This window comes from Drosophila subobscura, chromosome A (genome assembly GCF_008121235.1).
Source record: "Drosophila subobscura isolate 14011-0131.10 chromosome A, UCBerk_Dsub_1.0, whole genome shotgun sequence".
Classification (NCBI taxonomy): domain Eukaryota; kingdom Metazoa; phylum Arthropoda; class Insecta; order Diptera; family Drosophilidae; genus Drosophila; species Drosophila subobscura.
Window position 1 is genome coordinate 14,934,271 of NC_048530.1, and position 27,258 is coordinate 14,961,528.

The window sequence follows — 27,258 nt, forward strand, 5'->3', positions numbered from 1 at the left end:
CGGTTTGTCGGTCGGAGACAGATGATTACGGGAAGTACGTGGCATGGCCTCTTGCCGGATTTCTAATTAATTTGCGCTGACATTGGCGGCAGTGGGGGTCACCGCTTCACTCCACTGTGCTCCACTCCATTCTACTCTGCCGCCGGAGACAGTCACCAACTGCTGACATGCAACAGATTTATAACGTTATTTGTTTGCTGTCTGCCGCCGCTCCAGACTGCTGTGGCAGGCAGCCAGCCTGTTGTGGCAGCCCATCGCTGCAACTGCAGCCGGGGGGGCTCACTTTTGATTGCCTGTTCGCTGGCTGTCGAGTGGAGACAAAGGCGCCGCAGCATGACGACAACGAAGCGAAAACGAAATGCTAATGGGAATGAAAATGAAAATGAAAACTGTGTCGCCCATCACTCAACCCAATCCCAACTCAACACAACACAACTCAGCTCGACTCGACTCGAGGCAAGTCAAGTGGCTAAGGACCGCCAGACAGATGACAGCATCCAATCCGAGGACAGAGGGCTAAGCTCCGAGGACCTTCTCGACTCCATAAAAGAGTTCTCAGAAATGGCAACTACTCGTAAGTTTTCCGAAATTTGTTGGAGAAGAAAAATGCTGTTTGCTAAACAAAGATGATTGGAACCATTGAAACCTTTGAACAACAGCCTCCTAGAGATGCCCAGCACTTTCCCTTTCGTCCAGTAGCATCTGGAATTTATGATTTTATTAACATGGCCGTTGACTAATTTGAGTTGCAGTCGAGGCAGAACTTGGCCTATTGGCAACAGCAGCTGCAGATTATGGCGAGAGCAGAAAGCGTGACAAATGGTCAAAGTGTTGCAATTAATTGGAATTTGTCCAACAATTTTGCCACAGCATGTCAATGGGTATCATTAGGGTCCATCTTGGACAGCTGCACGAAAGCGACAAATTAATGAAGAGTGCTGAAAGAAGAGAGAGAGAGGCACAAGGTACACTAAATAGACAGTAGAGCAGTCCAAAGAGGTCAGCCTTTTACATGCAGAATGGCTGTACCCACCATGTAATATGCATTGCAGGGAGAGACACGCGGAGACCTTACACAAATCCGTAATCAGAAAAGCTTTGTTCACTCTCTCGCGCCCACCAAGCTCTTCCAACCCAGGGTCTGCCCTTTAAAAGTCGCGTATTTGCATATTTTTAATAAACTGCTCGCAAAATCAACTGAAGCGAGAGAGCATGTGTGAGCGCATGAACTTGACATCAAAATGAACAAGAGCAACAAGAACAACAACAACAACAACAACAACAACAACAAGAGGAGCATTAAGAGAGAGGTTAAATCATATTTGACAAACAACAAGGAAAAGAGTAGGAAGCGGAGGAAGAGAGGCAAACAGAAGGAAACAAGCGGAACGGGAATATCATAAGGAAGCGTTCGTGTAGACGGGAATGCAAGGGGAGGAGGGAGGCAAACAGAAGGAAGCACGCATGTGTTCATCCGTCAGGCGGTGGATGCCGTGAAAGGGACGGGCCTGTGCGGCCGGCAGACAAGGTGTCTGCGTCGACGTCTGTAAGGGAGAGAGGCCCTCGCCCCAACCTACCCGTCTGCCGTTTTGCCATATGACACATAAATATGCTACCCCGCTTGTGCCCTAAAACAATGTGTACAAATAAAACAGTACTCCAACAAAATCATCAGAGAACAGCAGCAGACCTCAACGGCTGGAGTTGATGGCAGAGTGAAATCATTCACAGTGTAAAATATATGGATGTCTCTTTGAATGTGCAGAAATACAAAACACAAGCAGAAGAGAACTCTAAAAATAAAAAGCCTCTCCGCTTAAGCTGCACTTGAAACGTATCTGTCTCAACTCATTCACCTCCACCTCTGGCCCTCTGGCTGCAGCAAGAGTAGGTAGTCCGAAAACAACCAAAGAGCAACGCGTAACGGGATCGACTCTCGCAGCCACCTATGCAGAGACATGCTCTCTCACGCGCTCCGGATCGGTAGTAGCAAAGCAGAAGCTAGATCGGTGCATCTCGAATAAGATTTTTTACAGAAGCGATGTACATATGTACATACATACATATATGTTAGTATGTGCGAACTTGTGTTTGTATGCCTAATCGGCTTGGCATTTTTCTACCTGCTCTTACAAGTGTGAATGATTTGTCTGGAAAGCAAATCGGCATGGCCATGGACATGGGCACTGGCAGCGGTAGCGGCAGCGGCTGAGGTAACAAAGCAAGGCAAATCAAAGCCCAAGACAAGAGAAAGAGCACCCACCCAGCACATTCTCTCTCTCTCTCTCTCTCTCGACAAAATCTTGAGCCTGTCAGAGCGTTGATGATAACATTGAGGACTGAAGTTATGAACTTTGTACCCCCTACCTAATCCCGCTCAACAAGCAGAGACAGACAAAGACCTTTTTGAATACCCTTTTCCGGGGGGTACTATGATTTGTGGCAACTCGGGGAAACATTAGAGTGCCCATGGAATATTTTACATATTCAAATTTGATCTAGATTGGGTGACTAGATAAAGCTTAAACACATGTATGAGCAATGGATCTGTAAGTGTATAACCAACTTCGTTACTTGACTCTTGCGTTTCTTTTACATTTGTTTTTGTTCGACTTTGCTTCTTGACTTTACTCGCATTCTCCCTCGCTGGCTGCCTTATTTTTTTGTCAGCGACAAATCGACATTTGCTACGTTAAATGCTGATCAAATACACTTCCGCTCGTTTATCTGTGTAAATATTTGAGCAGGCTTGTGGCACGCTCGCGAACGAGGGAGGGCAGGGGAGCCGAAGTTGGTAACAAGTTTAGAGGCAGGACACGGAGCACAATGGGGCGAGCAATGAGACAGAATGGAAAAGAAATGACGCAAGAAAAGTTGAAAAACTTGACTCAATGAGCACCCAACACTCAACCCCCAGCGCCGACGACAGCCTCCGCCCCCAGCCACCTCTTATCACACACAATTGAATTGTTAAAGAGGGCTGGAAGCTAAAGCAAATCTGTTGACAGGCAGACAGCACCGAAATAGAATCTAAGGCCCCAGTGTCAAAGTGTCCCATGCCAAATTTAGGCGCTCCGCACACGATGTGGGCTTTGGGGGGAGTACAGGGCAGGTGTCTGCACCCTTTGTAGCAGAGAAAATTGAAATTGACACATGTCTTGTCTGGACTTACCTCCGCTGGGAATGTATACCCCTCCACGCTATGCTCCGAGCCGAACTGATCGTTCAGGCCGTAGTGCATGTGAATCTCGTGGAAGCGATAGCGGTACGACAGCGGCCCCCCTGAGATGTTCACGGGCGTCTGCATACCGTCGTAGTTGGCCACCGTATCGTTGCCGGCCGTAAAGATGACACTGTGTCCGGTATTGGTGATTAGTCCAGATATCTGCAGAGATCCAAGCAAATTCAGGGGAAAGTCAATTGATTTTCAAGGTAATCCTGGTACTCCCTTCTCCATCCAAACTCACCCTATGCTTGTCGATGTGCATCGGCCTCAAGTTGGGATCGAAGAGCAGGCGCTGCGGCTCCAGATTTACCGGTGACTGACGTCGGCCCTTGTTGCACAGCGACCACTCCGGATTGATGAGGCCCCAGAAGGCAGGACCTGCAATGAAGGAAAGCGGGAGGGTCCATCTTTACGTTTGAAAATTGTCAAATCGATGCGCCGGCGAGATTTATGAACCCACTTTGCCTCAAAAAGGGCCCAAAAAGTTTTCTTTTGCCTACCACAATCAGGGCAGGGGCTATGGGGCAGCAAGAACTTGCCACAAATTGTATAATGGCCAAACAGACAGAGATAGGGAAGGGAGAAAGAGGTTGGAGAGACCCGACCTGACCTCCATTACAATATTTGTCTGCATCTGCATAGGTGTTGGCCTGCGTCGGCTTCGCCTTTTTGGTTTTTTTGCCCCGTCGCTCTCTGTGCTTGATTCTGGCCTCACAACCATGTCCATGTCCACGTCCATGTCGATGTCCTTGCGCTCCTTTTTTACCCCCCACCTCTGACTGCTTTAATTTCGTGCGGTTTGCTTAGTTTTTCTGGCCCTTGTCGGGGGGTTTGACCATGGGGCGGCAAACAGTAAAATTGCAGGTTTATCTTCGGTTCTGTCTGTCGTTGGCTTTGGCTTTGGCTTTGGTCATGGGGTTGGCCAACTTTATCCTGGCTGGGAGCTTAATTTATGGCAATATGAAATCAAGTCGAGCTGGTCTAAACAATTGTCGCAGTACGAATCACGGTGCAGGACGAGGGAACACGGTGAAAGCTCTTTTATTACGTGTTTCATTTCATTTGCACAGTTTCATCATTCATGGAGATCATACACGATATGATGAATGGTTTCAATATTCTGCCATTGCCCATGTCCCATCCATTTGCAATCCATTATTCGGCATTCCTTCAGGTCCGATAAGAATCCATCGGAATTCCATCATAGCCCACAAGAATCCATTGGGTTTCAGTGTACGCCTTTGTCCATGCCATCTTCAATTCTATCCTATTTAGTGATTTTATATAGCAAATTCCTTTCCACAAATACGAGGTATGTACATCCATTTTTCTCTTAAAATAAACCGATTATGCTACTCTCTCTAGCGGCTTAGACTGTTCCATTGCAGAAAAAACCGTTCATCGCATCCTCATCAAGTTCATCTACTTGTAATCCCATTTATGGCACACACTCCCACAGAGCCACTTCTGCCCACTCCTGCCCATGTGCAGCTGCAGCTGCAGCGATGCAGAGCCGGAGCCCGAGCTGGAGCTGGAGCCGGAGCCGCCTCATCCATCCATAAAAATGATTCGCCTGAGGGCGCATTGCGTATGCGACACGTAGTGCTGCACGGGGAATAGCCAGGAGAGGACAGGACAGGGCAGGAGTGTGCCTGAGAATCAACACGTTCACGTCAGCCGCCATATCGAGAGAGAGGCAGTGGAAGTGGCAGCGGCAGCGGCAGCGGCAAAGGCAGAGGCCGCAGCAATCAAAAGCTTCAATCATAGATATGCCACGTACACGCGTTTAAGCGATTGTTGACCTCAACGATGCCATCGCATTAGCCACCGCCGAAAAGAAAAGAAAGGAAAGGAAAAGAACGCGGGGCAAACCCAATGAAAAGTACGGCAAAAATAACACTAAACCCATGGGGAGAACAAGAGGAAAAAGTGCTAGCCCCCAGATGCTGACTAGAGATGATTGCGTGATGCTGCGATTCGTGGGACTATCGAAAATATCTCTACGAAATCCCTAAGAAATTTATAGAGTAAAAAACCTCAACAAAAAAACAGACTAAGCTTTGCCATCTTTACGTGTTTTAATGCTTGGAATAATTTTGTTTGTGGGTTTTCTCGTGTCACGTCAGCAGCACCGATGCACCGCGTTGCAGCACGCGATGTCGGAGTTGCATGAAAAGCAGCAGATAGCGCTGGAGGATATTGCAGTCTCGAGTCTATTAAATTGCGGTCTGGCGTCGTGTTTCCGAGCGGTGAAGAGTTGGTGGCCGGGGCAGGGGCTTGCTTCGAGTCAATGAGGCAATTGCCAAACGATTTTAGCAGCCATTAACAACATTAGTGGCTTGGCTGACTCGCAGGGAGCTGGCTGGCTCCCTGGCTCCCTGGCTCCCTGGAGTTACTGGTATTCCTGGGCTACTGCTCGTTCTCATCCCGTTCGTGTGGCTGGTTGGAAAGAGTTGCAGCAGGACCTAAATTGTAGTTGGTAGCTGGTGGGCCTTGAGGTATGTAGCACGCTTCGTTTGATTTCGTTTGGGTTGCCTTTATTTGGCTCGTTGCGAGTGCAAATCACGTTAAACAAGTGGCACGTTGCAGCTGGGTGTCCTCACACTCCGCCAGCTAAGGTAAGGATTTTACTGGTCGCGAGTCCTGGTTCCTGCTGCTGCTGCTCCTGGATCCTTCTGCTGTTCCTGCCATGTATGCAATGCTTATGCAAATTTATTTATGCCAAAGAGACACAAAGTTCGCCTGGATTTCGGTTGCAATTTGTTGACAACACGTGTTACTATGTCCCGTCCCCCCAGACCATATTCCAACACCCCACCCCACCCGTTTGTGTACCCCTCGCTCCTTCCACCATTTCCCTTCAATGCCGGGAGGAGACTTTCTTGAAGGAGATCATCTGGCATTCGTTTTGGCTTTTTACGCTCCTCTCTCTCAGTGTTTGATTTTTTTCCAATGCCCATTTCTCCAACTCCCCTCTCTGTCTCCGGAAGTCTCGCTCCCCCCTCTGGGGCACTTGGGGTGTTCCGAAATCCAATTCAAAATTCAAAGCACTTGAACTTATTTATGCATTTGTCTTGTGCAAATGGCGTCGCTCTCTAATAAGATTAAGAAGGATGCTTTCACACAGAGAGCACAGACAGAGAGAGAGAGAGAGAGAGCGATGGAGAGTGCTGGGCAGAGTGGCTATGTGTGAGAAAGAGAGCCATGCTTATCGGCTGTCTGCCGTTCTGTCTGGACATAATCTCCACGGACCTTACCCCCAGCCCAGCTCTGCTTTCGCCCCGTGTGACACATGGCGAAATGTACGCCGCCTCCAATTCGGGGGATGGGTCTCACCCTGTCGACAGTCTTCGTCTCAGTCTCAGTCTCAGTCTCAGTTGGGAGTCCCCGTTGGAGTGTTGGAGTCCTTGCTTATCACGTTCCAGGGGATATGCCCCAGACAATGGCAGCAAAAAAAAGGAAAGTTGCTCCAGCTACTGCACTCTCTCTCTTCTCACTCCTCTGTCGCCCTACTCTACTTTGTCTGCCTTTCCATTTGACAGCTGCAAATCGGCTTCGTCTCGATGGTGCTTGCCCTGCGGGAGCCATCCCCCATACCCCATCGCTGCTTTTTCCATTCACCAGCGGCATGCCTTTTTCCATGCAGTTCACGCGTGCAGCTTCAGTCGCTGGGAAAATCGTTTTTACACCGACAGCAACAGCAATGCCATGCCATGGGTTTAGCCTCTCTTCCTCTCTTACACTCACACTCTCCCACACATAAATGCAGTATTACCGCGCGCGCTCTCCAACACACAGGTGCTGTGCAGTGCAGTTCGGTCACCCCCCTCGCTCACTGTCTCTCTTTCGAAACAGTACGGTATTCCCCTACCTGCAGTGTGAAGAGAGTGGGGCGGCGGCGCTCTTTTCTCTTTACTTTGTTGCTTAAGCGACGCGTGCTGCTCGTTGGCAGAAAATTTTACTTTCCGCTTCCGTACGTCCGTCCGTCGTGGTTATTGTTGTCCGCCGACAGCTCCTAGTGCTTTCCCTCTCTCTCTCTCTCTGAGCTTTGATTAAAATTTACTTTGTTGTTGGTATTTATGAAACTTAAACCCTGATGCTGTTGGATGAAGGAAAGGCAGGGTAAGGGTAAAGGTTTCAGCTTACCTGAGATTCCATCGTATGTCCACCAATCCTCCCAGCTGACGGCGAGCAGCACTGCAACGAGAGAACGAGAAACGGGAGTCAGAGAGCTGATTCATAAGTCGGCAACAAGGCGGTAGATGTGGCCACATTTGGCTTAAAGTAATACAAAATAATGCGACACCGACAAGAGAGACAAACACGCGGATCAACAGTGGAATCCAACAGCTGGCACTTTCGGAGAGATTTCATCAGGCTACTGTGCCTTAATACATATGATTTTAGGCAAATCTGTGTATGCCATCAGTTTGCAACAATTATATGCGGGTAGGGTTTTGGCAATTGCGATCCCTAGACAAAGCCAAAGCAACAAAGAGCGAGACCAAATTTAGATGAGGGTATGTCTAGATCTTTCAGCTTGAGGATCCCATCTTCATTGCAATCACATTTCCCAAATCACTGCTGCCGGCACCCCCACACCAAGCACGTAGCAACCCATCGATTCGGAAACTTCAGTTCCATCCATCTCATGTCATGGCTGTCCGAGCTGTACTTTTTTTTGTTCACTCTCCCCTCCCCCCATTGAGCCAGCGCATCCAACGTTCAGCCCCTAACTTTTTTTGGGTGCTGCTGCTGCTCCTTCGTGTTGTGCTTTTCGTCCTGCACTCTGGGCAAATGATTTTTGCTTACTTGCCTTTTAATTTTTTCGTGTTCGTTCTTGTTTCTCGTTCGTTTCGTTTCGTTTCGTTTTTGCCATTGCCTTTGCCTTTGTTTTGTGGCTGCCTTTTTGCCCGTCCTGTAAATTCACTTCCGTCACTTGTTAACTTTAACATTCATCGACACTTTTTGCCATTTGGCCCCCTACCTTCCCCTGCTCTTACTCACGCTCTCTGTGTTTTTCTGGCCCCACAGCTGAAGCACTTTGTTATTTTGACAGCCGACAAAAAAGCGGGCCAATGCCTTTGGCCAAAACGCCCGCCCCTTCCCTGCTGCTTCAGACGCGGCAACCTGCACTTTTTACTTTCCTTCCTTCCGCGACTCGAATCAAAGTCAAGAAATGTTGAGTCATTAAAACGCGTTGCCCATTCCTAAGGCAGCGGCATCCCCCACAAAGTGCAGTGTGAAATGCACTGCAGTTCCCGGAAGGGTGGCACTTTTCCGACGGTGGTGCCGGCTGTGCGCTCCAGGGAACACCTTGGAGAACTGAAACTCGAGTTCCAACACTCGAGATATCTTTGTGGCCGGCAAGTCGGCAAGCAGGGCGAGCTGAAAGATATCCTTGGAGGATATCAAACATGAAAAGGCACTACTATCGTACAAGAATTCGATTCGCCATGAAAAGTTGAGCTGATCATCATAATATATCCTATAAATAGTGAAATTAAAGAATGGATCTGCTTGCCATATATTTAAAAATACACTGAAGAGCGAACTCGAAAGTTCTGCGAGAGTAACGGCCGCACGGACTACACTCTGAAACATTTTGCTAAAAAAAGAGCAACGGAAAATAAACGAGCACAAAAAAACCTTGAAAGTTTGCAATGAACGTGAGAGGGCAGAAAAATTGTAAAAAGTGTGAAAAGGGGTGAAAAAGTATTAAAAAAAAAACGTAAACGAGTAAAGAGTAAAAGGCAACGACAAGAGCAACGGCAACATCAACGAGAGTAATAACAATAATAATAATAATAATAATAATGCAATGTCATGGGCAATGATTGAAATTAATGGATTTCTAAATGCTCTGCGTCATTGCAGTGCCCCTGCCAGCGACCAAACGAAAGGATGGAATGGCGACTGTGGAGTGCTGGTGGCCTGGGGCAACCTCGCTTGTCGACAAATTGTTGCTGTGGCAGAATGTTGCGCCCTGCGATTTACATGGCCTCGAATGCTGTTGCCTCTTGTGGCACACTTGAAGCTTAATTCCATTTTAATGTTTTTCTGCAGCCCCGCAGCTCTGTAGCTCTGTAGCTCTGCAGCTCTGCAGCTTGAACTCAAAACCGAGACCGAGACCCGGAATAACCCTCAAACCGAAACAGAAGCCGAAACCGAAACCAAAGCTGAATCTGAATCTGAAAGTGGGACAAAAACTTGAGCGGCAACCGCAGCGGCGGCAGCCCTGATCCTGATACAGATTCCGATTCCGAATCCAGGCTAAACTATTTTCCCACATTCTCTTACCCTTGCCCCTGCCCCACAACCAACAGTTTGATGCTTTTTATTTTTTGTATTTTTACTGCAACTTCTGTGTGTGTGTTGTGTGTGTGTGTGTGTTTATTTACAATTTAAGCGAAAATTAATGACCTACCAGGGCCAAACTTTGGGGTTTTGGTTTAAGTGCTTAAACTGCAACCAGTGCAATAGTTAATAGCTAAATAATAATTATAGCAATTATAATTAGATTTAGGCGCGCAGGGGCAGTGGCAACACTCTGATTCAATTGAATAACTCCACATTAAAATTGTTTAAAAGAATTACTTACACTTTAAAGAGCAAAATAAACTTAGCAGCTGCTGTCGAACGATCTTTTTGTGCATTATAAAAATAAATATGGTACCCATAAATACATTTGATTGACTCTCTTCTCGCTCCTGTTGCTCCCTGCTCCCGGCCCTTGCACTGCCAATCGCAATCGCAATCATAAAAGGCAACAAAATGTTGAACAAATTTGTATGGCTGCCCACACTGCTCCCCAAAGCAGTGAGTAGCTCCTGGCCAGCGGTGTCATGGCAGCGCTCTTGTCCGCATCCGCATCCGCTTGCGCTCCCTCCCCACCCTTCCTCTTTGCCGCTCTCTCTCTCTCTGCTTTCTTGGCTTCGGTTTGTGGTTGTCGCTTTTGTGGCTGCCTCTTGCTTGCTTTCTTTCTCTTTCTCTTTCGCTTCTGTTGCCCACACACCGTTCACTGCTGTCCTTTGCCTGTCGCGCCTTTAGTATTAATTACAAATGAAATTTCCTTATCATTTGACAACTCTCTGTCTGCAGGGTCGTCTGGGTCAGTGCCCCTCCTCTCTGTCTCTGGTTGCCTTGGGTGTATTCCTGCTTGGCTTGCTTGGCATGGTTGTGGCCCACCCACTCCTGGGCTCGGTCTTGCTCTTGTTTAGGGCCAATAAGCGAAAATAGTTGCTGCTAATTGTTGTTTTGTCGTTTATGGTTATGGGCAATGCGTGCTAATTGTCCGCCTCCCTTTGGCTCTCCTTCGCGGCTCTTCCTCTCAGCTCTGCTGCCACTGCTTATTGTTCTTTTTCATCTGGCTCTTGGTTTCATTCTTTTCAATTTCAACTTCGATGTCGCAGTTTTATCTCGTGTTCGTTTCGCTCAGCAAATTAACGGTGACACTTTAGTTGCGTTCAATTTTGTCTGCTTTTTGCCTTATTCCCATTGCCCATTCCCAATCCCTTATGCTCGACCTTCACCGCTCCCTGCCCGTTTTCTTCGCTCTTCTTGCCATTGTTTTTCCTCTACTTCTCGCGTGCCCTCTCTCTCTCTCTCTCTCTTTGATATTTGTTTGCTGTCGTCGACGTCTCCTGTCCATTTAAAAGGCACCGTAAACATGGCCGACTCCTGGCGCGCCCAAAACAAAAAAACCCATGCCGAGAGAGCCTTTCCACGACGAACCGACCAGGAGATGCCCTATACTCGGCCCACCCAATGCACTGCAGTGTAGTGAATGTTGCAGCATCCAGTGGCAATGGAGAGATGCTGCCACATGGCGAGACCAGCGCATAGATTTTCTTAACAAAACATCAGCGAAAGTTTTTGTTTATCCTATTTTGGTTAGATGTTTGTGGTCGTTTTCCATCCCTAATTCAATATACTTTTGTTCCTCGCTATTACCGGGTACTCAAGCAGGAGGCACAGTGTCATAGTGGGTATTAGGTGGGGGTTTCGGAGGTTTTGGAGGGGTGTGGGTGGCTAAAAAAGGATTGACGTGCGCATTTTAGTCACGCTGTCGCGGCTTTTTGCCTTTTTGCCATTTTAGCTGATTGTTTTTGTTGTTTCCCCTCACTCCCAGCAGCTGGCTGGTGGGGCAGGGAAAGCTGGCAGCTCACACACGCCATGTGCTGGCAGAGGAGACACCATATCAGGAGGATATGGGAGACACCAGCGGGTAACATAATATTTTGTTGATGTTTGCCCAACTTGATTATATCTATCACTATCATAATATACACACACCCCGGCCACTTCCACTTCCACATCCACATCCACGCCCATTGGCAACCATATGCAAATTTGCTCATGCAAGGACACGATAGGGCAACTACTGGGAAGAATAATATGGTCCCAAGGGATAAAGACTAGAAACTGAAACCTAGTGAGTGCGGGGGGACTGTGCGTTCAAGATGTCCTGAAGAAGATGTACGCTGGAAGCTCATGGAGAGTGAGCTACCATTGGATTGGTTCTTCTGCGACTGCCCAACACTCAGTTGCGTGTATCAATTCACTTATGGAACATTTGCTCACTTCATTTGCTCAGAGCAATGACAAGTGTTGCCGGAAATTGTGAGGGATTTATAGGCGACAGATTGAAATATAATTTCAGGCTGCACTCCCCTTGAACCCACCCACGAAGACTTATCTGATTTCTTCCGCTTTAATCATTCATCCCCTGTCCCCCCCTGTCATCTTTATCCACTGCTAATTCATTGGCGGCGGACTGGAGCGGGTAATATGCAAATAGCTCAAGGAGTGTTCCAGGATTCCATGGCGTGGGTGCGTTCCGTTCCAATTCGTTTTAAAAGCGCAAGCAAGTGAAAGCTTTCAATCAATGTCGCTCGCTCGTCAGCCCCCCATCGGACCTCCCCCTGTCTGGGGGCACACACGCCTCTGGTTTTGGCTTTTAATTTCTATTGCTACGATTTCATTTTTTAGTTCTGCCACGCTTTGTTCGGTTCAGTTCGGTGCGGTTCGAGACGGTTCTCCTTGGTCAGGTCTGGCTTGAAGTAACCATTTCCATTTCCCATATTTGTCCCCTTCCTACAACCCTCTGGCCACGGACTGCCACTATGGCTCTGGGCCACACCTCGTTCTTTGATTTTTATTAAGTTTTGTCGACTCGGTTTTTGCTTTCGTGTGTCCGCCACAACGAGTCTGAATCCGCGTCTGCCTCCGCGTCCGTGTCCGCCATTGTGTCCGGTCCGGTCTGGCCAGCCACGCCTTTGTCCTCCTTCTCCTACCCTGCCTTGGCACGCCCTTTGCCCTCCGTTTGAGCTAATGGTAAATGCCATTTCAATTACGTACACAGTACTAAAATTTTATGCCTCGGCTTCGTCCTCTCTGTGTTTTTGCTTTGTCGATTTCCATTTGCGCTTTAAGTGCATTTGCACAATGGAGGAGGCAGACTAGAAGTCGGACGAACGTTGGTGTGTCAGGCAGGGAGCACAGGGTGCGGCCATAATCAAACATCAATCCGATAGGTTCGCTCCATCCATCCATATCCATTTCCATATCCATGTCCATCCATGTGTGGGGGCATTATGTGAGTATTCTACATGAAATGTACCGGATGTGCGAGCGGAGAGGAGTGACCCATAAGATGTGCCGCTGATTGTGGTCCACCTATGCATATGGTAATCAATTGGCTGGAGCCACAAAGGTTAACCCAAGATATCCCTTCAAGTACTTTCTATCATGACTCATGAAGCAGAGCGGCCAAGCTGGTTGTGGATTTTAATCGCTCTATTCTCGCTTTCAGCTGAGGTGACGACCATCCACTGTTTCAACTCGCTCTCTCTGCTCCCAGAGAGGGAGACAAGCGCTGGCAAGAGACAGAAATTCACCTAGGGCTGCCATCGATCGGTTGCAGTAAAGCACAGTCAGTGCAAAGCGAAGAAATCAAAGAGTGCAAGAGAGAGAAGGAGTTAGAGGTAAAGGAACCAAGAAAAAACACGCTCTCAAGCCAATCAAAAATCTGTCTGCTTGCGTATTTCTCTTTTTGTGTTATTTATTTTGTGGTCGTGATGAAATCCGTGCAAAAAGCACTGGCTCTGGCTTTGACTCACCCACGCGTATGTCAGGGACACGCAAAACACCTGTCAAAAACCACAGCAAAAATAACTAAAAAATAAAACCGAGACAAAACAAAAACATCAGAAGAAAGTGCAAGGAAGGGTGTGTGGAGAGGGGGGTTAAACTTTTGTTGGCTCATTTCGTTGCTGTTGCTTTCGTCACTAGTCAAATTGTCAATAGGCGCGTCACACAGTCTGAGCAGCGGATGAGAAGGCGAAGGAAAGGGAAAAGGAAAAGAGAGATAGCTGAAAGCTGAGCTTGCCATGCACTCAGCGCTGACATATGCAGTTGTAACTGTAACTCTCTGATGCCTGCGCGGAGGAGTGGAGTGAGGAACCGCAGTCACTTTGGCTTTGCATTTTTTGTAAGCAGCTTTTGGATCAGGCAAATGGTAAGAGATTGAGAGAGAGAGCGCAAAGGCAAGGGCGCTGAGTGTAAAAGCGTGGCGTGGAGGCATGCCGACCCCCCTTCGGTCCCTTTATGACTCTGCTGCGATCTCCGGGAACTCTTCTCCCCATGTTGGAGTGTCAGTTCTTTTGCCTTCAGGTGGCTCTCTTATTTTTTTTACCAGCCCACTTCATCCGATCGCTCTTGCTCTCCCACCTTCTGTATGTCCAATTTTCTTTCTTCTTTCATTCACGCAAAGCCAACGAAAAAACTAATTTCAAACAAAGCAAACGAACCGAATGAGAACGAGAAGGGACGTGTGAGACGCTTCTTACGCGTCACAACTTTTATACCCGGCACTCAGTACTACATCTGCACTTTAGCGGTTATTTGTCCAATTTTACATTTTTTCTTCATCTGTCATCTACATCAACAACACTACTCACGCCAACACGCTCCTTTAGCTCGCCACCCTCCCCTATAGACACACACTGCAGAGTCAGGGCAGAGTCAGCGGCAGAGGAAGCGGCAGAGGCAGCGGCAGAGGCAGAGGCAGTGACGTGTCAGGGGCCAGGCCATAAACAGCGCGAAGCAGATTTTGAATGCTGCGGGACGGGGTGGGTTTGGCTACTGCAAATTAATTTCTTCATTGTGGCTATAATAATGATCCAATCGTATCCCAATTTGGTGATCTGATAGATATGGTCATTCCCTACGGAATGGCGTTTTTAGTTTTCTGCTATCTTCAAAATTGTAGATTTGGGAGGTTTTCGCCCTTTTGCGGAGGCGGAAGGGGGCGTGGCTCATTTTTGAAATACACTTGTAACAGTGTGAGCATACAGAAGTCTGGATGCAAAATTTTGTGGCTCTAGCTCTTATAGTCTCTGAGTACTAGGCGCTCATCAGGACGGACAGACGGACAGACGGACAGACGGACAGACAGACAGACAGACAGAGACTCGGCTATTGATGCTGATCAAGAATATATATACTTTATGGGGTCGGAAACGTTTCCTTCTGTGCGTTACATACAACCGTTATGTGCACAAATACAATATACCCTATTTACTCTTCGAGTACCGGGTATAAAAAAAGCTTGCACTTAAATATTAGCAAAAGTTTTTATGTCGCCCGCTGCGAAAAGAGAAAGGGCTAGAGACAGAGACAGAGAGAGAAAGAGAGAACTAAGAATGTCAGGTTTAAGCGTAAATTTTGCACTGACACTGATTTGTTACCTTTGCCAGGTGGAGAGTGAAGGAGAAGGAGAAGGAGAAGGAGAAGGAGAAGAGTGAGCGAAGAGTGGCGTGAGCTTTGGGTGTGAGTGGCGCACAGGTGTAAGAGAGCCCACGAGGCGAGGAGTGAGAGCCAACAACTGAGTGACAGTGCTTGTTTGCTTCCGAGAGCACCACAATCCCCCAACACCAACCCGAACCCCAGTCCCACCTCACCCGCTTTGCACTTAAACTTTGGCAAGTTGTTGCTGCTGTTGCACTCATTATTGTCAAGTTGCCTCTTACACCATTCTAGACTCATTTGGGCTACGGCACATGGCATACCTATACCTGTATATGTACATATACCCTTTACAAGGTATAGGAACTATTGAGTCAGGTCTGTCAGCCACCATATGGGGAACACACAAACACAATGCCATGCCTCTCCTTTCATTAATTGTACCTTGGACTCTTGCCGAGGAAGAAACAAATATTCTGAAGCACATTTTCGGAGCGACTGCATCCATACAAGCACCAGGAGACCACATCCAATCCCATGCTGCCGGTGTGTGTGTGCCCTTCCTTTCTTTGCTTGCATGGTGATGGCGGTGGCTGCAAGCACTCAAATTGTTGCTGCCAAATGCTGCCTGCAAAAGAGCAAACAGTGAAAAGTTAAGCGAGCCCATTTTTGGTGTCACTTCCAGGGACTCGAACACACAGCCCCCAGTCCCCGACCAACCCCCTCTCAAGAGTTTTAATGATGTTGCACGACTGTCTTCAGAATGCTGAGTGACCGGATGACCGCAGAGTCAGGAGCAAGAGCAAGCGGAGTCGGTATTGTTGCTGCACTCTTGGCTTGTCGAAGGATTGAAAGGAGAGAGAGGGAGAAGCAGGCAGGACATGGCAGAGTATCCAAGTGACGGCGCCGTTAATTAGTCTAAGTGGAAATGGGTGCACAAACTTCGAGTACCGCCCGTACGGCCCCAGCCCCAGCCCTCGCCCTTCATTGTGTTGCCACCAATTGCTACTTTCACTTGGCCATCTGGCTGTCCGGACCTGTCCTGGCCTGGCCTGGACTGTCCTGCTCTTTCTTTTCGGTGCTTCCCTGTGCTGGTCTGCTGCAGCTCCCAACTGCTGTTCTCTTTTCGCTGCGGCGGCCAGCGTGTTGCGACTTGGCATTTCCCTCGTGCAGCCCGGACGGTGCTGCACCTAGGGGCATCCTTAAACACCAGTTCTAGGGTATTCCTGACTCCATTTGATCCCGTCTATTTTTGTGCTCATTTTTTCATTGCTCTGTTCGTCGAGTTAGACGAGTAGGCAGCCAGGCGAGCGAGCTCGAGTGCATCTCAAGTGAGTCTCAGCCGCTGAGTGGAGCCGAAGGAGAGCCGAGGATGCCAGCGAAGGGTTCAAGTTGGGTGTATTCATTTGTATTCATTAGATTCGCCTTGAAAGTGAGTGACCGTAACGGGGCGGAGTCTCTGCCCCGTGAGACTCTTGAGCACTGAGGACTGAGTCCAGCGATTGCTCGCTTTCAAAATATCGTGCCAAAATGCTGCCAAGATCGGATACCCAGCTATCCCGACGATATTCATTTGAATCATTTATCAATCACATATGCAGCATTGCCAAACGTTTTCCACTTGCATTTTCAGCGTATTTTCCACACAGCTGCCAGTTCCAGTAGGTTCCAGTTGGATTTCTCTTTCAGTTTGTGACACTTAAAGCCGCCATCGTGCCACACTCATTATAGTCTGCTGCCTGCGGGGCAGGGACCTTGAATATTTCGTGCCGCGACATCCCCCAAAATGTTGGCCAAACATTTGCCATTCTTTGGGCATCAGCATTATGGTGGAAGCAGCGGGGACCAGGAGGGGAATGTGAGGTCTCGGTTGGGTGCTACTGCTGCTGCAAAAGTTTTGTGCATCGAACACACATTCTTCATTAGCCAGCCGCGTGTGGCACACATTTTTCTTTTTGCGCTGGAAAGTGTGCTACACTTGTTGTTCCTCCTTGTTGGCCTACAGCTAAAGCAAAAGCAAAAGCCTTTACCCCACTGTGTGACTGTGTGTGTGTGTGTGTGTGTGTGTTTGTTTGCCTGGGTGCCATGATAAATGAGAGCCATTGGCATTTATTTTCGTTTTTCGTTTCAGTTTCATTTCATTTCGTTTCGTTTCGCGTTTCGTTTCATGGCAACAGAAATCGATGTCTGCTGATTTTTCAGACCTGACTACTGAAAATCACATTACACCCACACACACCCTCATCCGACTCCCCCACACACACACACATGAGCTGGCGTCAGGCTAGTTCATCTAAGCGCACACAGGTGGCGCTAATGTGACTGGAAGCACCTTGAATGCTCTTGATTTGTTACCGCGCCCCAGGAAATTATGCCAATTTTTTGTGCTGCCATTCCGTTGGGTCCAGCAACGTGCACCACATGTATTTGGGTCTGCACTGCCTTCACCCTTTGTGCCACAAAAGGATTGTGTGGCAAGTGTGTCAAAGTCGCTTTAAAGTTGTGCACAATTTTTGGTTAAATCAGCGAATTGAAAGCACAGCGAGAACGTTTTGGGTGCCACGACTGTCTGTGGCAGGTTGCATGCAGGCATCACTTTTCATCTCGATGGAGAGAGAGCGAGAGGCACTTGCCATTACATTTGACCAACGAAGCATATCCCGGGGGGGGGGCTAGCCCAAAGATTGACCCCAAAGTGGCCAATGACGATGACGTCGTCACGTGCCAGCCAAGAGACCCAGTCAGTTGATGCTTTGCTTCAGTTTTACACATGCTTTGCATGCGAATCCTTCGAACAAATAGCAGAACAGCAGAACAACTTGCGACAAAACTTGCCCAGCAGGCAAGAGCTGCCAAATGGCGAATGCCCTAAAGGAGCGCAGAGTTCCAGCGATCTGTGGCTGGTTTGTGTGATGTGTAATGATCCCTGATTGGAAAAATCGTGCATGCCACTCCCTTGTTGAAAGTGTATAAAAAGAACAACAACAACAACCACAAGTCGAACTCTCGTTCGTGCCGGAACTTGCACAGCATTTTTGGCATTTGTACAAAACGTACTTTGGGGCCAATTTTATTAGGCAAAGAGAAAGAAAGATGCCACTGTGCTCTCTGCTCTCTGCACTCTCGTTCTCTTTCTTTAGCAGTTTTTCCACCTTGGGTGCCCTTTTTTTTGGGTGCCACACGCAAAGCCCAGCAATTGGCATTGCAATGGCATCGTCAACGTGCAGTCAAAAAGTTCTAATTTTAATTTAGCTTCTAACTGCCTCAAAAGACACACACACAAACACACTCAGACGGAGACTCGGAGACTGGGAGACTCGCTGGGGGCTGGTCCAAGGCGTTGAAAAGCCACAAAGTTGCACGTGCAACAGGGCAGGAGGAGTGCCAGTGGCAGTCTCTGCTTTGGCTTTGACTGCTGCTCCCGTCACGCATGCCACCTGCCGTTGCAGCTGCAGCAAACTTCAATCTGTCTGTGTGTGTAAGGAAAGGCAAGGAAGGGGCAGCGAGGAAGCGGCAGTGGCAGCAGCGGACTGGGGCATTAGGCAGACAAATTAAATAAACGAATTTCATTTGCATTTTCGAGGCTGCTTCGGTTTTTGTGTGCCGCCTGCCCCCAGGGCCAAATTAATTTTTAGCAAATCAAAAGGAAGCCAAAGAATGGGCCAAGAAATATCCTTTGATGGGAGCAGCAGGGGCATCCCTCTCAGCCTTAGTCTTAGCCCTCCACTTATGCTGTTAGTCCTTGCTTATGCCTTGGATTAATGCTTTCACAGCTTTAAGAACAGTCTGAATGATTTCTGGAGAGTTTGCTTGGCCCCTGCCAGCGCATTTCCATTGCCTGCCAATTTCCCGACTCAAAATCAACTGAAAAATCAAGCCGAACATTTGCTAAACCCCTTTGAGTGATTTGCTTGTTTGCCCCACGGACATTTGACCCAGCAGAAGCCGACAGGAAAAAGGGAGGCGCCGCCGCTCCGTCTGACAGGTGAGGAAAGTCCATCCTCCCACCCGGAGGCAAAAACCCCAGCAACAACCCAGCAATTAAGGCGAAAATCGGTTTTTGTTTTCACAAAAACACTCACACACACAAACACACACTAGCACATACACTCACCCACACACACTCGGAATAATTTATGGTCGAGCATTGCAATGGCTGCCCCATGCTCCATGGCTCTCATCCTCTCAGCCTCTGAATACTTAATGGCCAATAGCTGGACTGCAGCAAAACGCTCTGCCCAGCCCGTGCCCCTGCCTCTGCCTCTGACCCCACTCAATAATTGAATCAGTTAATAATGCAGCATAATGTTGCATAAATTATGGCCATGGCCAAGCGTAATTGCCACAGCAAAAGGCGTTGCTGGCAAAAGCAATCAATTGAGGGATCGACACTGGCACGGCAGGAACTCTCTTTTGTGGCAGCCACTTTGAGGCAGATCAGCGTACAGGGCAACTGCGTGGCAGCATCTTGGGGGGCATGCCATTCCGACTGTCATTCACTCGCGCTTAGTGGAATGTGAGTGCACTCCAAAGTGGCAGAGTGGCCACGAGCAAGGTCAGCAGAGTACACACACATGTGTGTGCCGTGGGTGTGTGTGTGTGTGTGTGTGTGTGTGTGAGTGTATTGTCAGGTTAATCACTCGTTTTGTTGGCAATTACTGTTATGACCCCAACGAGCAGCAGGAGCAGCAGGAGCAGCAGCAGCAGACGACGCTGGGACAAACAATAAACGCTGGTCCGTGCGGGCAGGGACAGGAATGGGGACAGGGATGGGGATGGGGATGGGGATGGGCTGGGGGTGGGGTGTGGAAAGTCAAAGGCCACTTGACCTTTTGTTGTTGCCAGCGAATATCAATGAGTCCATTATGTATGAATGTCAATGATTATGGCCGCCTGACATGACACTGCCACAGGGGCAGGGTGAGCGACACCCCGCACCCAAATGACAGTTGACAGCGTTTGGCATTTTGGCACCCCCTGACGACGATGACGAGGCTGAGGATGAGACTGAGGACTACGACGCCCTGATGACAATAACAGCATCAATTTGCCGTCACCTGGGCGGCCCATTTGCCGCTTCACGGGGGAGTGTGGTGCTGGCGGGCGGGCGGGGGTGGGGTAAAGTGCTCAACTTGAGGAGGGCTCCCAGGACCCACATCATAAAATTTTAGCAGCACGCAGCACCGAGGACGACTACGTATCAATGTCAGGGCATTCCAACAGCAACGGCAACAGATTCTTGCCTCTTTGCCACACGCGCCACGACGCAACGCGGCACTTTGGCCAGCACATTTTGGGTGCCAGTGTGGGGCAGGTTGGGGTGGGGCAGAGTGACACTTGAGTCTTGCCACGCCGTGCTTGTAGCACTCGCATTTTGTTATGATTATTGTTATGATTGTTGTCGTTTGGGTGGCTGAAGTGGGTGCTTCGGGGAAGGTGGCAGCCATGAGTTGAAAAATGTGCAGGCCACACACACTCCACACACACCACACACACCACACACACACAAAGCTACAACAACAGGTGTTTTTTGGGGGTGGTGGGGGGAGGGACGTACTGTTATCAATGCCAAATTAAGCGTAAAATGCTGTCGCCCTTTTAAAGGCAAATTAGACCCAAAGCCCAGAGAGGCCCCAAAGGCGGCCCCAGAGGCGGCTGCCAAATGAGCCGTAAATAATGCACATGTGTGTGTGTGCTGTGTATGTTGTGTGCATGTGTGTGTGAGGAAAATTATTATGTCTGGCGCGGGATCATTTATTAGCAAAGTTTTTTTTTTGTGCTTGAAATCGATGGGGCGCACAAGAATTATGCAGCAAGCAGCCCAGCAGGCAGGCCAGGCCAGGCCAGGGCCCCATTGTTTTCCAGCCATTGGGAACAATTAAACCAGCTTAGACAGAGCAAAAAGAGAGCGAGAAGAGAGAGGCAGAGAGAGAGAGAGAACACCGAAGCCAACTGCCAATTGCAGCTGCCATTCAATAAAATTTAAACGTCAAAGCGGCATCGGGCCAATTATTTGTGACCGCACTGGACCCACACAGAGACACAAAAAAAACCTAAAAAAAAACAACAAAAAAACACAAAAAAATTGTAGAAGCTGGTAATGGTGGGGGGCAAAGCAGAAAGGATTCAGTGGCATGAAAAGAAGGCTGAAGAGAAAGAAAAGAAAATAACAAAAAGAAAGAAAGAATCGGCAGCGGCTGGCGTCCTGGCGAGCCTTTGTCTCTGCAGTTGCCTTTGTTTCGGCCAATGAGAATGGGAATGAGAAGATGATGAAGCAGCTAAGAGGGGGGGGAATGAGCCTTTGGGGAGTGCAGATCAGAGGCACTGGCAGGGGCAGGGGCAGGGGCAGAGGCAAATCATTTGAAGATGGCGCGCGCGGGGCATTGTGCAAAATTAAAACTGCACTTGATTATTTTCTACTGCTAATTTTCATTGTTCCAACCGAAAAGAAGGAAAGAAAAAAGAAGAAAGCAACTAAGGAACAAAAAAAAGGCTAAGAAGTGCTGATGGGCGGAGAGAGAGAGAGGGACAGGAGACAGGAGCCAAGAGGCACCGCAGCTGAAATGAACAATTATTGCAATTAGAGGAGCAGCCTGGGCTGACTGGGGGGCATGGATCGTGACATTTGTGTGGCATGCTGCGAGTGCCCACTATCGACATTCAAATGCATTCACATTCACTCACAAATAGCAGCACGAATCAAAAAATATTCAAACGGCACTCGAAATGCCGCCCTTCATTAGCGGCACGTGGCGGGGTGTGGCCCCACTCCTTTTTCTCTTCACAAATTGAAAGCGAAATGCCACGAGAGAGAGAAGGAGAAGGAGAGAGAAAGTTGCCGCTGCTGATGGCCAGTGGCCAGTGGCCAGTGATGTTGATGACAACAAAAACAAAGCAAACAAAAAAAACACAACAGCAAAACCGTTGACGACTTTTGGCAACAATGAAACAATGAAACGGCCAAAATGTTGCTGCTGCGGTGGCACGGTGGCAGCGGTGGGTGACAGGGGCAGGCAGTGTGGCTGCAAGGGATGTGGCATGAAGTGAAGTGAAGTGTGGCATCCAGGGCGAAGGCTGAGCAGGGCAGGAAGGAAGATCGAAAGACAGCAGAAGCAGATTGAAATCAGTTTGAAAACAAGCGAAGCGGAAAAATGCATGACCCCAGCTCCGGGCGGGAGGAGCAGCAGTAGCAGCAGGAAGGAAGGCAAGCCAAGGGGCAACAGGCAGGGCGGCAAGGAGCAGAGTAGGTCAGGGCATGGCATGTGGGCATGGGGGACAGGAAATGGAAATGGGACAACAGTTGGCCATGGTTAAGTGCTGGAAATTATGTTATGCTCTGCTCTTGCTCCTCCTTCTCCAGCTACTCCTTCGTGCTCTCCTTGTGCTGCTCTTCTGCTACTCCTCCTTGCCCTCTCGTCCATTGTTTTATGTCTCTATTTGCTGAGGATTATTGGCCATGCATGAGAACACACAAACACACGGACACTCCAGCTCTCGCTCTCTGCACTCTCGCTCTCTCTCTTCACTCTCTTTCACTCTCCATCATTCTGCTCTATCTTTCACGCTGTCTGATTAACTCAATAAATAAGCCATCGCTCCAATTGATGCCGATGTGTATCTTGTGGCGCTTGTTTTCGCCTTTGCCCTGAGACTGAGGCATTCCTAGAAACTGAAACCGAGCACACTGTTGGCCTGCTTGCTGGCTTCAGTTTACAATACTGCCAGTTGGGGGGAGGCAGGTGTGTGCGTGTGTGTGTGGGCAAAACAGTTTGGCAATCATATTTCCATCTGCTGTTTGAATGCGAAACGATTTCTAAAATGCAGCACTCGACTCTGCCTCCCTTCCTCGCTCTCTCAAACGACAAACAAACCGACAAAACAACAATGAGAAAATAACTGAAGAAAAAGTAGATATAATTTCCATTTCAAATTGAATTTTCATTTGCACAAAAGCATAAACGAGGAGCCAACAGCCAAACAGCCAAGAGCCAACAGCAGATGATGATGGCAGGAAGTCTTCCCAAATCCTGTAGCCAGTAGCCAGTAGCCAGTGTCTCTCTATGGCTGTGGCTATAACTGTAGCCACTGTATCTGAGTGTCAGAGAGGGGTGTGCGGTGTGTGTGGTGTGTGTGGTGTGCATGGGAAAGCGAAAATCAATGTCCTAACGCGCGGGTCAGTTTAATGTTTTTGGGATTAGAGGCCTGCGGAGAGGCTTGACTTGGCTGCTCCTTCGACTCGCTCTTTTTTTGGGGGCTTGGATGTGGGTTGGGCTGGGCTGGGCTGTCATTCATGCATGCTCCGACGTGCAGCAACTTAATTTGGCATTAACACAGACACTCACACACAGAGAGACAGCGGTCCAATGTTGTTCTTACGGTCAGTGCAGCCTCCCCAGCACCGCAGCCACAGCTGAAGATCCAACCGGAAGCTGCACACAAAAGCAACAACAGCACAGCAAGTGTGCTGCAACAACTACACACTCACACACACACACACACAGCAGCCATGTTTGTTAGCTACGTGCCACATTACGTAGCCGACGAGTGGGCCAGAGACAGAGACAGAGCGAGGGCGGAGACGCGGCAGACAGAGGAGGGTAACAAAAGGTAAGCAAACACTAAAAGCAAAAACTATTTTCTGGCAATATTTATGTGTGGAAAAAATAAAAACAGGAACTCCAACGAACAACGAAACTCAAACCCAAAAACCAAAACAAGTGCTGCTCGGAAAAGCGTCCATGAAAAGCCATGGAAAATGCCACCACTTTAAAGACATTTTCGAACGCATGTTCAGCGGGCTCTAAAATCGTTTTTAAAGCGTGCCAACAAAAAGAGAGAGGAAACATCTCGATGGCGAGAGGAAAGTTCTTCATTTGATCACTTCACTTAATCAAAACGGGAGCGGTGTTGGCGTTACTATACACACGAAACGCACTGTAAGAGCATGCGCTGCCTACCCTACCCTCGATTTTTGTTCCATTTTCACTTTGGAATTTTTTGTTATTTATTTCCAACACGAACCGTTGGCAGGCTGAGCGCTGTCCAGTGCCGAAAATCATATTTTTGAAATGATTCTTTAAATTTCGCGTTTGCCAGAGAGCGCGATGGCTGAATGTAAATCTTAACCTCGCGAAGAGGATTACTTAATGCATTTTTCGGTAAGTGGAAACTTATTTATTAAGGCTGGAGAGTAGCTTCTACACAGACTCTGGACTCTAACTCTTGCCCTTCTCTCGTACTCTTTTGATTTCCCACACGTGCCGCGAGGGGGTGGAGGGCTAAGTTGCAAGCTGCACCTGGAACTGTCCCAGCGCTCACGGCTGATTTATCGTCCATGAAATTTATGTTTAGTTTAATCGAATGGGGCAAACAAAAATTGTGCAGAGAGCAGCAAGCGGCGGCGGCCTGCTTATCGCTGGCCAGACCCATGCCCAGGCCCAGACTGGGCCTCCAGCTCCACCTTGCAACGTTGCAGCCTCTCCCTACCCTACCTCCTTTAGGTGCAAAGTTTACTTAAGCGAAGGAGGCTCTGCAAAATTAAGCAGCAGCAGGAACCGGTGGCAGAAGCCACTCAACTCAATGGGGTGGCAGGATGGGTCGGGTGGGCCTGCCGCACTGTTGCCTGTTTTATTTCTTGCCCTGCCCCTGCCCCTGCCCACACCGTTTACTGCTGCAACTCCTAGACGCAACTATTGCAAAATTTCAACGTGAATTTATTGCATGAACATTTCTTTCTCCTCGCTCTCTCTCTCTCTCCCTTTCTCTCTCGTTTTTTTCTCCTCCTCAGCTTCAGCTTCATCTTCATGATATTTTCGTTTTTCGAGCATTTCTCGTGCCTTTTTTTCGAACCGTTCTCTGTGCCCCTGAAGCTCTCAGCTAGAAATGTTTCCAGCTATATATTTGGACAAATACGTATGTATATAAGTATGTATAGATGCACATAAATACACACAGACATATGTATGCGGCTGGCTTTAAAGTCGCGCTGCTGTGAGTGCTCGCAGACGTTGCATAGTTTGCGGCGCTGGAGCCAAATGCCTCTGCCAAATGGCGCTGCGAGTAAATGTTTAGAAGTTGCAACATTCATGAGTGTGTGTGTGGTTGTGTGTGTGTGTTCTTGCGGCCAGCGAAAGTGCCACTGTGGGGATTGTCTTCGGTGCCCGCAGAGTGGCGGCGCGGCTCTCGTCTGGACCAAGTGCATTTATTATTATTACATTTTGCAGTCGAGCTAGAGCTAAAAAAAACCCAACTAACATATCTCATAGCTCGGACGCTGCTAAACTCGTCAATTAATTATCGCAAAACACTTTTTGGGTTGAGATTTTCAATTGAAATTGCAACAAAAATCAACAAAAATCTTGTTTTCCACATTTCTTTTTTTGTCTGTTTTATTTCATTACAATTTGATCAAATTTGAAGTGGAATAAATGTCTGGAAATTCCGAAAAACTTTTGTCTATTTGCATCTATCGATTGGCCATCGTTTCATTGGCTTCGGCTCAGGGCTCTGGGCACAGGGCACAGGACTCAGGGCTGTGGCTCATTACCCATGCACTTTCCTGGCCTCTGTCTCTGCCGCTGTCCCTTTCCCTGCCCCTTCCCAGTCTCTTCGCCTGCCCCTGACTCTGGCTTGCCCCTTTCCCTGTCGCTTCGCCTGCCCCTACCACCACCCCTTGCCATCTCATCTCCTTGGCTTATTCCGGACTAAAGTTGGGCCTAAGTAGCCTCCGATTAATGTGCAAACTTTTTGGTCACTTGCATCCGTTTCTGGTAATTTGAGGCTTCTCCTGGTGCTGGTCTCTCTCTCTCTTGACTGCAATTTATTTATTTATTCTGTTGCTCATTATCTGGCAGTGAAGCTCAGCGCCTTCCAGTGCAGGGTTGCACTGTACGGGGACCTGCCCAGGGTCACCAGGGTTGCCATTTCGTAATTAATGTTAAATTTATGGTGGCAGATCTGTGGCATTGATAAGACAGTCAGCAAAGTAGCCCCACCAAAGCACAAGGGTACTTGCCCCTTATCAGGGTGAGGGATGGGCAGCGGTGCAACCTCCTACTCGATGTTGCACTGTCGTTTGGCTGTCGTTGTTGCAGCTGGATGTTGCTGCTGTTCCGCTTGTTGTTTGCTCAACTTGCTGTTGTTGTTGCTATTATTGTTTTTCCTGTTCCTGTTGCCATTGTTTTTGTTGTTGTTGTTGTTGTTCATGTTGCTCCGTGTTGCCATTGGTGTTGCAAAGTTATGCAAGCTCTCGTGTCGCGTTGATGTGCAGGAAATTTGCATATCGCATATCGTTGACACGGTTGACACTGACCCCAAAGTGCAGGTGGCACGGGGGTTGATGGTATTACGTGGTGCATGTTAGGGGGTGGGGGAGGAAATTATTCAATTTTTGACTAGATCAAAGCCAGCGATGACAGCGAAGTACATGACTCAGCTCAGGCTTCTGCTAGTGTATAAATTGCAATACCTAAGGCGATAAAACGGCGATAACAATATCGATAAAAAACTCTATGGAAAATCGATTAGGAAGTCCTTGGCAAAATCATACGAAATCGATAAAAAATCAGCAAAATCGATAGAAAAAACGACTCGAAATCGAAAGCAAGTCGATAGCAAAGCGATTGCAAGTACTCGATAATAAATCGATAACAGACCGATTAATTTGAATTGTTAAATATCTAAAAAAATAACTAAAATATTTGTGTTTATGCAAAATAGACCAAAGATCATTAATCGATGTTTAGTATGTTTATCGATAACTTATCGATATGGTAAAAGCTGAAAATAACATAACTATTGTACAACTATCGTGTACAATTTCCGTTTCGTTTCATGCAGGCAGCTGCCAGCTGCTGGCTGCCACTTGCCGCCTTGCAGCTGGCGGCAAATTTCGACTTACCTTGCATTCGGGCGAGGAGCAGGAGGAGCGTGCAGCAGAGTACCTGAAGCAGCTCCATATTTCATCAGCTTTGAGTTATGCGACAACAACGACAGCGCCAACGGGACTCCGGCAAAAGTTGCACAGTAACTTACTGCCACTGTCAGTGGCACTGGCACTGCCACTGCAATTGCAACTTGAACTCGAACTGGATGTGGATGTGGATGAGGCTGAGGATGGAGACTTCTCCGTTGACTCTCCTGTTTGCCTCCTGTTTAGCGTCAGTTTTTCCACTGTGCCTGCTGCCTGCCAGCCGTTGCCGTTGCCGTTGCCGGGTAACAATGCGAGCGTTGAAACTTAAAAGGCAAACGGCATTCTGCGTAATTGCACGGCCAAGTACTGCAAA

General features: G+C 48.3%; 1 protein-coding gene across 1 annotated transcript in view; it reads right to left on the reverse strand.

Annotated features, from left to right (window-relative positions):
• Nucleotides 1-27,056, reverse strand: part of LOC117891816 (carbonic anhydrase-related protein 10) — a 37,239-nt gene extending 10,183 nt beyond the window's left edge. Inside the window, exons 1-4 of the mRNA XM_034797545.1 lie at nucleotides 26,874-27,056; nucleotides 7,373-7,423; nucleotides 3,468-3,604; nucleotides 3,173-3,385 (exon numbers count right to left, since the gene is read on the reverse strand). Of these exons, the coding sequence (XP_034653436.1) occupies nucleotides 3,173-3,385; nucleotides 3,468-3,604; nucleotides 7,373-7,423; nucleotides 26,874-26,931 (459 nt within the window). The 5' untranslated portion in view covers nucleotides 26,932-27,056. The remainder of the gene's footprint in view (nucleotides 1-3,172; nucleotides 3,386-3,467; nucleotides 3,605-7,372; nucleotides 7,424-26,873) is intronic.
• Between the last annotated feature and the right edge of the window lie 202 nt (nucleotides 27,057-27,258).